Source organism: Hipposideros armiger, unplaced genomic scaffold (genome assembly GCF_001890085.2).
Source record: "Hipposideros armiger isolate ML-2016 unplaced genomic scaffold, ASM189008v1 scaffold_57, whole genome shotgun sequence".
NCBI lineage: Eukaryota > Metazoa > Chordata > Mammalia > Chiroptera > Hipposideridae > Hipposideros > Hipposideros armiger.
Genome location: NW_017731407.1, coordinates 325,865 through 337,846, shown reverse-complemented (window position 1 = coordinate 337,846; position 11,982 = coordinate 325,865). Strand labels below are relative to the sequence as shown.

Here is an 11,982-nt window from a genome sequence, read left to right as displayed (position 1 = left end):
TCTCTCTCTCTCTCTCTCTCTCTCTCTCTCTCTCTCTCTCTCTCTCTCTCTCCTTCTCTCTCCCCCTCTCTCTCCCCCTCTTCTCTTCTCTTCTCTTCTCTTCTCTTCTCTTCTCTTCTCTTCTCTTCTCTTCTCTTCTCTTCTCTTCTCTCTTCTCTCTTCTCTTCTCTTCTCTTCAAATTCTTTTACAGACCAGGACACAACGAGAGCCTGAGATTTAATATGCAGTGTTTGGAATAGGGAGTTGTTTTTACTCTGAGGTCAGAAACCTCCACAGTTGAGTACTTTGGATAATGAAGGTCCCTTTTCTAAATTTGCCCTGCCTGGGCCGGATACAGGCAAATGTCATACAATCTTCATTTAAACATCCTTTTCTTTCCATTTTAACATTGTTTATGTTTCCTGGGGCACATCTAAAAGATTCAAAGTATTTACTGCATATGTAAATAGTCTTTTAAGGAAAAAAAAAACATGCAGTTTTCACATGCAAGTTATTTTCAGCAGTCAGTTCCTTTCCTGAAGCACAAAAGGCTAGATAGAAAAACAAACGAGAGAATGTGCTGTTTTAACAAATGGGTCCTTAGAGATGGATTTTAAAGCAGGGTTTTTGTTTCTGATCTAGCTTTTACCCTATCACTTTGTAACACTTAGAGAAATCCACAAATAAATCAGTGACATTCCCACAATTTTTAAGGCTGACAGTTTAATTTTTTTCCTGTTTTGTCTATTGCTGTGGCCAATGTAATTAGGTCATACTCATGTGAAAAATTACTTGTACGAGAAAAAATTTGGATGTGTATGTGTGTTTTCAGGAAGATTTGTTTCTGTTAATGTTCACAACATTATTTACACATGAAAATAATTCACTTATCCTACATAATTTAGAATGTTAATGTTGTTTCAAAAAAAACAAAATGACCATAATTCAAACGGAAATAAATGTTTCTGGTATTAAATTTATGTCATGATTAGAGTAATTACATTTAAAAATATTTTTAGCAGATAAACCACTGATTTTAAAACATATTTGTTAATTATGTGGACTGGATGCCAACTCAGGAAGGGGTCAATTACAGCAGAAAGAGAAAGGCCTAATTTGTAACAGTATTCCAGAAATGGCAACAGAGAACAAATGCTAGCAACCTACCTTTCATACCGTCGTCTTATTTTATATTAAAAGTTGGTTGTAATTCTTATGCCATGTGTATTTTCTAATAGACTTTTTCCCATTTATACCAGCTGACATAAGTTTCAAGCTCACAAGTATATTATGTACGCTATTGCTTCTACACTCCTAGAAATGTTAGAAACCATGAGAGAATGCAAACTACACGGTCCAAAGATACTTATTTGTGTTTTATGAAAAATCTTAACTTTTCTTCTTTAATAAGTTGATGTCTTGCATTCATTTTTGTGGATTAATTTAAGAATTTTAATAACTCAAGAGATTTTTATTTGCTTTCAAAATTTAAACATCAGGATTAACACACACAGGCACAATTTAATGTATTTTATTGGCTGAGTGTAAAGGTCAAAATTAACAAGCTTTATAGAAGCACCGTTAGACGTATACAGTAGATCCCTGTTAGAAATCATGAATCACAGCAGTGTAGGCACTGTTGGGAACACAAATACAAAAGTGAGTTGCTATCTGTGATGGAAGCAGAGCATTTGTCAAGAATTTAGCTAGATTGCAAAAGAATTTAAAGGGCCAGCAAATCTTTGTGAATGCACAAGATATCTTTATTGTTCTTATGTAACATTTACTGAGAGGCAAGGTATGCTAAATATTAAGCAATCCACAGAATTCCTCTGCATCTCTACCCAGTGATTTTATTTCTAAATGAGAAAAGTAGGTGAGACATAAACAAAATCAGAAGGCTTAATTAGTGCTGCCCATCCAGAAGCCTACAAGGTGGTTTTAGAGCTTTAGTACCTCATTTGAACCATTGCTAAGGAAAAAAAAAAAATGAGAATAAGTGAGATCTGGGAAAACACAGTAATTTTCTGGAAGGCAAGAGGGTTTGCTTTCTAAAACAAAATGTACACAGCCAATCAGATATACTACTCTAATTCTGTTTTTGTGTATTAGTAGGGCTACATTTCAGTTAATTATGTTTTAACCAAGAAAAAAAAAAAGATTTGTGGGTGAGAGAACAGCTGTCCCAGATGACATGGAATAACATTTCCATGACATTCAGAAATGTACAGTAGCCTCTTGCTAGAACTCTAACGTGTTCTGTAATTCCCAGTTTTGGGTAGAATTTTGAGAACACTTATAGAAAATTGTTGTGCTTACAACAGTGTTTATGCTTCAGCTATGTAGCAGGACTTCCTTTAACATGCTGGTGTTCTTTTCTTTTGCAGGGACTTTATGTTTTTGTGGTCTATTTCATTCTACACAACCAGACATGTTGCCCCATGAAGGCGAGTTACACAGTGGAAATGAATGGGCACCCGGGACCCAGCACAGCCTTCTTCACACCCGGGAGTGGAATGCCTACTGCTGGAGGGGAAATCAGCAAGTCCACCCAGAATCTTATCAGTGCTATGGAGGAGGTGCCTGCCCTTGCTCTGTCTCTGTCTGTCTCTATCTCTGTCTCTGTCTCTGTCTCTATCTCTGTCTCTGTCTGTCTCTCTTCCATATAAGGTCTTTCTATCTCATTAAGAGTACAAGTTAAATGGTGCTACGTGACTTTTAAATCCTGATCCTACTGAAGGCCTCTGATCTATGGTATTTGATTTGCTTACTCTGGTATCATGCCTGTTATTGAATTCATTTTCTGCCCTGCCCTGTGACCTCTTCTAACCAGCAGTCTGTACTGGGAAATCAGACAGAGTATACTTTGTCATCTCTTTCTTCAAAATCTTCTGAATTTCACACGACAGTGACTGAATCTGCTTCAGAAATGTTTTTTTTAATACTATTCTTCCTAAAAATACTTAATACAGCTCTCTTCCTTCACCATCTCAACTCACTACTTCAATCCCAGCAAACATTCAGTGAAAAGAAAATAGAATGAAACTTTTTTTTTTTTTTAAGATTTTATTGGGGGAATTGGGGGAGGAAACGGCATTGAGGAATCGGAGAAGGGGAACAGACAAGTTGCTGTCCTTTTGTTCTTCAGTCTAGTTGTGGAGGACGTCACTTCACTGGCCCATGTTGGTATTATCATTGCGCTCTTCCCGGGTGAGGCAGATCAGTCGCCGGCCATTGGATGGCTGTTCACGGCAGCTCTTGGTAGCTCACACTGGCTGCCAGGCACTCACGGTAGCTTATGGCAGCCCACTGGAGCTCTGTTGCAGCCTACGCCATCGCCAGTGACTCACAGCAGCCCAGCTCCAGGTTGAGCTGTTGTTCAGCATCTTAGCTGAAGAGGGCAGTGTCACTGGCCCTCATGTGGGATCCAAACCAGGGCCCTGCTGCTCAGAGTTCGCACTCCCAAGCCAACTCTTAACCAACGCTCCACTTGGCCAGCCCAGGGTGAAACTCTTTTTAATTTAAATACCATAAAACATTTTAGAATGAAAGCTTGGAAGAGTGCTTCAATAGCACAACCAGGAGATCTATCCAGGATATTCTCTGTAAAACCTACCTCCCCTTGCTTTCCGCATTCTGTCCACATCATCTTGGTTTCCTGTGTCTAAATCACATTACCACCAACCTGTCAGTAATGCCACCATAGCACTGGGACCATTGCTCAGATTTTAAAACATATCTGAAGACATTTATCCAGGAAGAGGTTGTGTGGAAGTCCTTGACAATTTCTACAGTGCCCAAGATGTGCTTGTCTACCATTCCTTACATAGCTATTCTACCCTCTCTGTATTAAAAAGCCAAGGGCAACAGCATTTGTGTTTGCGTCCTGAAAAATGGCAGGAAGTCAAAGTGTATCAGTCTGAAAAGGAAGCAGCGTATAGGTACATATGTAGGTAGGTAGGTAGGTAATTAGATAATCTACCTGTTCAGTGATATTTTTTTCTCTTCCATGTTAATATAGAAAGTAATTTTATTCATGTCAGGTTAAAATTAAGATAAGTGATCAAAATTTAATGCAATATTTAAAAATTCGGATATGTCTTTAGTACCCATAAATGTTTAGAAACCTAGTACCATTTCTATATCCCAGAAGTTCTTAAAACTGAATTATTTTCACATCGAAGTTCATCACAATGGAAACAGAAATTTTTAGGATCAGCAATTCAGGAGTGAATCTTAAAAAAGAAATTGTTTTTGTCTTTTTTTATAGGTTACTCAATTTAGCATTTGCCTAGATCTGAACTATGCAGTGCAATAGCCATTAGCAATGTAGGGCAATGTAAATTTCAACTAAAATTAAGTAACATTAAATATTCCATTCATAATCACCCTGGCCACATTCAAGTGCTTAGTAGCCACATGTGTCTGGCAGCTACCATAATGGAGAATGCAGATGTAAAACATTTGTATGATCCCAGAAAGTTGCACTGAACAGTGTTGGTCTAGATGATCACCTTCTTAATGAAATTTTTTAACGTTTGTCTTCTCTCAGGTTTATTTCTACAATTGTCAGGTCACTTTTCTCAGTTGAAGCATCCTTGCAGTGACTCAGGAAACCTTATATTGGGAGGCAGCAGCTGTGACAGTTCCATTCCTGGGCCTCAGCCACTACTTGAATGTTCATTTGGGGGATTGCGCAGTGGCATACCCTAAAGTGTGCTCCACATTCCTCAGAGGTTTAGAATTGGCCTTGATCCAGCTGTCAATGAGGGACTGTCAGAGACATTCTAGAAAGCTATGCAGAGAAGGGAAAGCATTAGGAAAGGAAGGATTAAGGGGTTGTTTACCAGTAACCAAGAGGGAAGTGAATATATTTCATTATTTCAGGATAGAATTATCTTTTTAATCATTTAATTTTTAAAAAGGAAGAGTTTAGAATGCTATCAGAGAAGCTTTTCTTTGTTTGATTCAATATGTCCTTATAGACAGCAACCTTTAAAATTTAATGTTGTATCTTAAAGATTAGGAGGGTTCTTCTCCAGTTCTTATATTTTTAACAGTTTTCTTTGCATACATCCTACCAAAAGATAAAATGTATTGATTGGGTTAAAAAGTAATTTCCTTTCCCCACACATGACACCATAGAAATCTACAACTGATTCTAATGGAGAAATCACTTAGAATCACCAGATTAGATAGTCTCATGGTGAAACATAACTTCTCTAAAGCACAAAGGTACAATTAAAGATCTTAATTCTCAACAATCCACAAGCCTTTCACTTGTTCTGTATAATGAGATGCAGAGATAAATTGTTTATATACATTTCAGAGTTCATGTTATTGTTTCCTTTTCTCCCTGCCCCAACCCAAAAAGGTACCACCTGACTGGGAGAGAGGATCCTTCCAACAAGCCAGTCAGGCCAGTCCTGACTTAAAGCCAAGTCCACAAAATGGCACCACGTTTCCTTCTTCTGGAGGATATGGCCAGGGGTCACTAATAGCTGATGAAGAGTCCCAGGAGTTTGATGACTTGATATTTGCATTAAAAACTGGTATGTGTCAACCCACAAACTACATTAGAAATAGGCACTACTGCTACACACTACACTTTATATCATCTTCCCATGAAGTTGCAGAAGTACAATCAGTCACCCTCAGTACATTTTGATTCTCATGACCCATCCTAATCGCAGCCTAACTCTAGGATATTTTGTTCTTGGCACCAAATATAACACAACCTAAAAATAATTTTCAATTTGCTTTCAGGAAAAAGGCATACTCTAACTAAATGTAAATATCTCTGTCCTGGAATCTTTCTAGAACACCAGGATACTATTTAGACAAATTCAGTGTCATAAGACAATCTGGAAGGGATTTCACTATGAGTTTTGCCTCTGATCTGCCAAAGAGACCTCCTTATGGAGTATCTTTAAAGCAGAAAGCTTCAAAGGCAAACATAATGAGCCTTGTTCAGGTCAACAGTTTTCAAAGTGCCGTCGCATATAGTAGTACATTGGCTCTTCCCTATAAGTTCAACCTCATTCAACCTGTTACCAATGGATAGTTGTTTTCAAATCAATTATGCAGTTTTTTCTTTTTTTTTTCTTCTTCCTTGGAAAAATGTTGAACTGTCACTGTAATGAAAATTTCAGTGAACTTTTTATTTTTAGATGTACAACTAAGCAAGAAGATATGTCCATGCTCAGATGAACCTATTGAAATTGATATAATTATTTTAAAAGTACTACAAATATATCCCTATTTCAGAACAGTACTTGTCACTTGGTAAACCTTTTGTAGATATTGTTGGAGAATGAATGAGTGGATGAATATGAAACTTAAGAGTTTGTTTGAAGAAATAGACATTCACACAAACATGACATAAGGAAGAGTAAAATAAGTAGTGGAAAAAGTTAGTAATTTCCTTGAGGAGATCAAGGATTTTTTTTTTAAGCCCTCTCAATTGTTTTTTGAAAAATGTATAGGTTTTACATAAATAAAGAGTGGAGGAAAGGCATTGCAGCTGAGGGAACAGAATTAGCCAAAGCCAGGGTTTAAGGGTACATGGCCTGCTTGGGGAGAACACGCACTGCAATGTGTCCGGGGTGGAGGATAGTGGAGCATGATAGAGTGGGAGAAAGGCCTGAAAAGTAGTTCACCTGTATTGTTAAAAATTTATTGCCATTCCCCAACTGGTTTTCAGGGTACACCCTCCTTGAGATATTCATAGTCATCCTTAATAGGAGCATTCCCTGACTGAGTATATTTGGGAACTATATTCAGATTTGGACATATTGATCAGTAAGCCTCTTGGGTCTTAAAATGTAGGTTTGAAGCATCTTAGGCTAAGAGTCACAATTCACGTTTGCGTTTTAGCCGCTCTAAAAAGCCCTGGCTTAAAGAAACCCATGTCACTCAATTTCACCAGGCGTTTCCAGAACACTTTTAGTGATAGGTTCATTTGGGGGAGCAGAACACTTACTGATATTTTGCATGTTAAAATGCTCTTCAGATGCCATGCTAAGGAATGGGATTTTTATAGAACCTAGTGAGCTGTGAAGGTATTTTGAGGAGAGGAATGGCAGGTACCTACTGGGTTTTTGAGATAAAATAACTCTTATGAAAGTATGAAGAATAAATTCGGAAGCAAAGTCAGAAAGGCTGGGATGAGAGGTTATTGCAGTTGTCTAAGGGAATAAAGCTCAGGCCTCAGATTTGGGGAGTGGACATAAAAAAGAGAAGATGAATGCAGGAGGAGCACTGAGGGGACAGTTGGCAAAGGGCCCATGCTTCTCAGCAGGTGGCTCAGGAATTGTATCAAGAGCATTTGTTCATTTGCTTCTGTTTGCAGGCGGAAACTGATGAGTTCATATTTGTACTTATTGATCGTTAGGCCTGGTGGCTCTTAAATATTCCAGTTTGAAGGATCTTAGGCAAGGGATCAGGGTTGAAGGTATTGATTTGAAATGCATCAGTGCAAAGTTTATATTTGAAGCTATGTGGATGAGTAAATTTGATGGAAAAGTGGAGGAAAGAGAAGAAAAGAAAACATGTGAGGAAGGGAGGGGTGAAGGAGGAAGTGAAAGCTAGAGAAAGGAAGGGAAACAAGAACATCCTAGATAATATCTACATTTAAAAAGTGACTAGAAGAGGGCCCCAGGGAGGAGATCATAGCATGGTGAGAAAGAGAACTAAGAAGAGTTTCACAAAGGAGGGACTGAACAACTGTCTAAAACGCTCATTTGCATTAGGACTAAAAAAGGGGCTTTCAGGTTGCAAATGATTCTCAGGGAAGATTATGTTCCCAGCTCTGCAGAGTGGTCAGTTGTGGATGTTATGGAAGCATAAAATGAATCCTTGCAGCATAATTAAATTAGATGTGGGATATATATATATATATATATATATATATATATATATATATATATATAACAAATACTAAATGCATTCAGTTCAGGAATGTGTGGAATGACTTCCTTATAGATTGAGTTTAGTATTTCATAGAGTTCACTGAACTCATTTGGAAATAAATACTTAAAAAAGACCAAAATAACAGTCTCTAACATCAGTTCCCTCTATTTTTAGAAAAGGTACTATAATAATCAAGCACCACCACCCCCTCGACACTTTCTGTCAGAGAATATGGTCAAACCAAAGGATCAGACCATGTGCCATTCCATCCACAGCAGATTAACAGTTGACTCATAGGCCAAGCTTGGCCCAACAGGGTGTTTTGTTTGACCCTTGTAGCATGTTAGCATTTTTGAGCCAAAATTTAAAAACTTAGAGCTACCCATAAAAATCCAGAACTTTTTTTTTTTTTTAATCTAGCAACAGTGTTTAAAATCTAGCACAACACTGCTTGATTGAAGTTGAGTAATGGCTGCCTCTTTATGGAACATGAGCTCTTTGGTTTGTCTGGTGCTCACCAGACCTGTGTTACTGGTTTATGCTAGCTTCCCTGTCCTCTGTAACATTTGAATTTACAAATCTTTATCCATCTCAGGTCCACCTTAGCTATGGGCTGCTCCAAGTGAAGTGGATCTTCGAAGTCTTTTTCATTTGAACCCCTAAACAACTTTGAAAAGCTATGGAACCCTTTGGATGTGTTTCAATAAACATCTAAACATTTTCATCCTAAGTTTAAATATAGCATCAAATAATGTAATTCCCACTGTATTATAAATTTTAGTGTTTTAAAATAAAAATTTTACAATATTCTTTTAAATGAATTCAAAGGAGTCTAAATCCCATAGCAATTAAATACCACTGTTACTTGTTTCATTTTAAAAGTATATAAGCAGGCTTTTCTTTTATAGTTGGAAAAATTTACATCATTCTCCTTTCTCTTTGAACTTGTATTTCCATTTCACTTCCACCACAGAATTTTATCTTAATGTAATATGTTTTATGCTTGAAATTAATTTAACCTTCACCCACTCATACTTCACTCCAACAAAACATGTATATAAATTGCAACTTAAATATTTTCTGTGACCATAAGACTATAGTGTCAAAAATTTATTTTGTATTAAGTCATCATTACAATTACTATTAGCCTACAGTTGAATAAATTGACATTGATAACAAAATATTAAATGTTTTCATAGATAATTATCAAAAGTAAAAAAATAAATCTCATCAGAAAAGTGCATATGGAAGTTAAGGTCTGGGAATATATACTGTATTTCCTTAAAGCTATCCTTCCCACACCACCTGTATCCTTTGAAAAGGCTTCATGTTAAAGGAATCCCAGCTTGGTGCTCCTGCTTCAGGTGATTTATAGAAGACTCCAGAAGACTCACTTGAAGCATTACGTAGCATTAGATTATGAGGTGGGCAACCAGCTCCCGGATTTACCACTGACTTTAGCCAAATCACGTAACCAAAACTTCTCATCTGTAATAATTGGGCTAGCAACTCTTGTTGTCCTTTCTATCTCAAAAATCCTATGCTGAGGAGATTTTCTTATTCACAATGATTTCTACAGTGCACCTGAGAATTTTCCCCTTGAGAGCATATGTGACTGCCAGCCCCAGACTTCTCTGTGTTCCAGCCTTTCTGGCAGGCATCCAACCACTTCTTAGATCTACAGTTGACCTTAGGGAACACTGGAAATTTAAGATAAAAATGGGCCCTTTGCATTCAATAGCCCTTCTTTTTAACATTCTTCTTTCTTAGCTTTAGAATCATTCATAATAAAGTATTTCGTAAACACAGGTGGAAGGTACAACTATTTTCTGTGAATTTTATATTTTAATAGAAAATCCTTAAGGACCATGTACAAAGTGAAAAAGAAAATCCCTACTTGTGGGACTTGAAGCACTGGGTTAGGACAAGGTGGGAAGAGATTGGTTTGTCCTTCCTGAATAGCACTAACTGTACAGCAGTATTGTCCTATATGCTTCCCTTTCTCTAAGTCTTTCACTGAAATATATATCAAAGAGTATATAACAGCCAGGACAGAGGTTAGTAAGTCACTAATAAGCAGGTCAGTCACAAGAGCAGGAAGTATGATCCGTCTAAGCACAAATTCCATAGAGAGTCAGGAAAGGTTGGGCAGATGAACATGTTGAAATAAGAATCCGAGCTAGCTGGGCCAAGGTATATGTCCCATAAGACTAGGATACATCTCAATAACCCTGGATGTATATGGGATGGGGGGGTGGGGGGGTGGACGGATGGATGGATTTTAGGTAGGGGGACTGACTAGACTTTTCAATAGCCGTTGATATTCCCTATGCTGTTTTAATTACTCCTAGAATTCATCATTGTCCATAAGGAAAATTTTTGATATATTCAGACACATACAAAAATACTTACATTAATTCAGTAGATCGATTACCTTTACTTGGGTGCAATAAAGGGAATTTAATGTCAGAATGCCATTGCCCCAAGGGGCAAGCAGGAGACCGGACACTCTTTTTAGCTAAGATAGTGTTTCTAATTATATCAAGGTCAACTGTGAGAAAGACTAGACCTCTAAGAGGGAAAGCCTGGATAGCCAGTTTCTGCATTGGAAAACACCATCACTTCTTTACAGGCATTGACAAAATGTGTCAGCAGGCTTAAAGTTCCTATTTAACAATTACAACTGAATTCCAAAATTATCAAGACAATATTTTTGATGCCAGTGTGCTAGTGCACATTTTTTGCATATTTAAAAATCACAACAAAGACAAATATATTGAAATAGTGATACTCAATAGCCAGATTAGGGAGTGTCTTAAAAGCCACTGCAGAGGCTTCCAGATTTGATGCAGTTGGCCTTAGGGACTAATGTTTGTTCTTGAGAAGGAAGGGGCAGTGGAATACAGAATAGATCAGAGGAACAGAGTGGGCAATAAGGATGGAAGAGGCATTTTCTTTTAGCTGAGCCATCCTGCCACCTGTTGGCAGCTCAGTGGCAGCTCAGCTTGGGTGGGACTCAAACCGCTGTTGCTCAGAGCTCGCACTCTTGAGTGAGCTCTTAACCAACTGAGCCACTCGGCTGGCCCAGAAGAGGCATTTTCAAGAGCTAGGATGCAGAGCACAGTTTATTAATACATACAACAAGCATTTGCTGAACACCCACAGTGTGCTTGGCACTGACTTATGAGCTAGGGATATAAAGATAAAGAAGGACATAATCCAATGGGGGAGTCAGGAATTTTAAAAGAGAATCATCATATTTCCATGGGTAGCAGAGGTGATATGGTGAACTGATAGTTATAGGAAGAGTGGAGGCAACCAGATTAAGGAGTTGGGGAATTTCGAGAATCCTAGGTAGTGCCACCATAATAACATGGTGTGAAAAGGGAGTGACCAGCAGCTCGGGAGGCTAGAGAGCAGGGGGAAAATATATTGTGATATATTCACACAATGGATTATTATATAGCAGTTAAAATAAATGAACTAAATCAAACTTTAACAACATTTATAACTCTAGAAAATGTTTTAAGTGAAAAAAGTAACTTCCTGAATATTATATAGAGTAGTATCCTATTTACATACATTTTTAAAAATCACAAAACATTACTACACTAATCAGGGGGATCTTGTAGGCCTTGAAGCAGGGCTGAAGACAGGGCAGCCAGGGTCAGACAGCAGGAAATGCAAGGGAAAGCACACCTCTGGAAAGACCAGATCAGAAGGTGGGAAGTGTCACAAGTACACTGTCATCAAAGCAAAGGAAGGAAGTGGGTTTCAACAGCAGCCTTCACCAGAGAGAGGGTGGGAAGAACAGATACCAAACGAGAGACGGTTTGACTAGAAGAAGGCCATTAATGGGCTCCTGCTTCCATCCCACATAGGTTAAGACAAAGTTAATTCACCATCTTCCCATAGATACCAGCTCTGCAGAATAGCCTTTCCTACGTTTTGACAGAAAGAGAAGTCTCAGCTCCCCCAGCTACAGGTTTTTTCACTTTCCTTCTTGTTTAGTTTTGTGCCCCAGGAAATTCAAATGAGCACCATGCCCTGTGACCACATCCCCATTCTCTGTGTGGGTATGTGTGGGGGGG

The 11,982-nt window shown here is 38.1% G+C and overlaps 1 protein-coding gene across 1 annotated transcript in view; it reads left to right on the top strand.

Annotated features, from left to right (window-relative positions):
• The window catches only part of ADGRV1 (adhesion G protein-coupled receptor V1), a 548,236-nt gene that overhangs the window by 534,959 nt on the left and 1,295 nt on the right, over positions 1-11,982 (top strand). The window contains exons 82-83 of the mRNA XM_019641108.1: positions 2,368-2,559; positions 5,355-5,532. Coding sequence (XP_019496653.1) covers positions 2,368-2,559; positions 5,355-5,532 — 370 coding nt within the window. The remainder of the gene's footprint in view (positions 1-2,367; positions 2,560-5,354; positions 5,533-11,982) is intronic.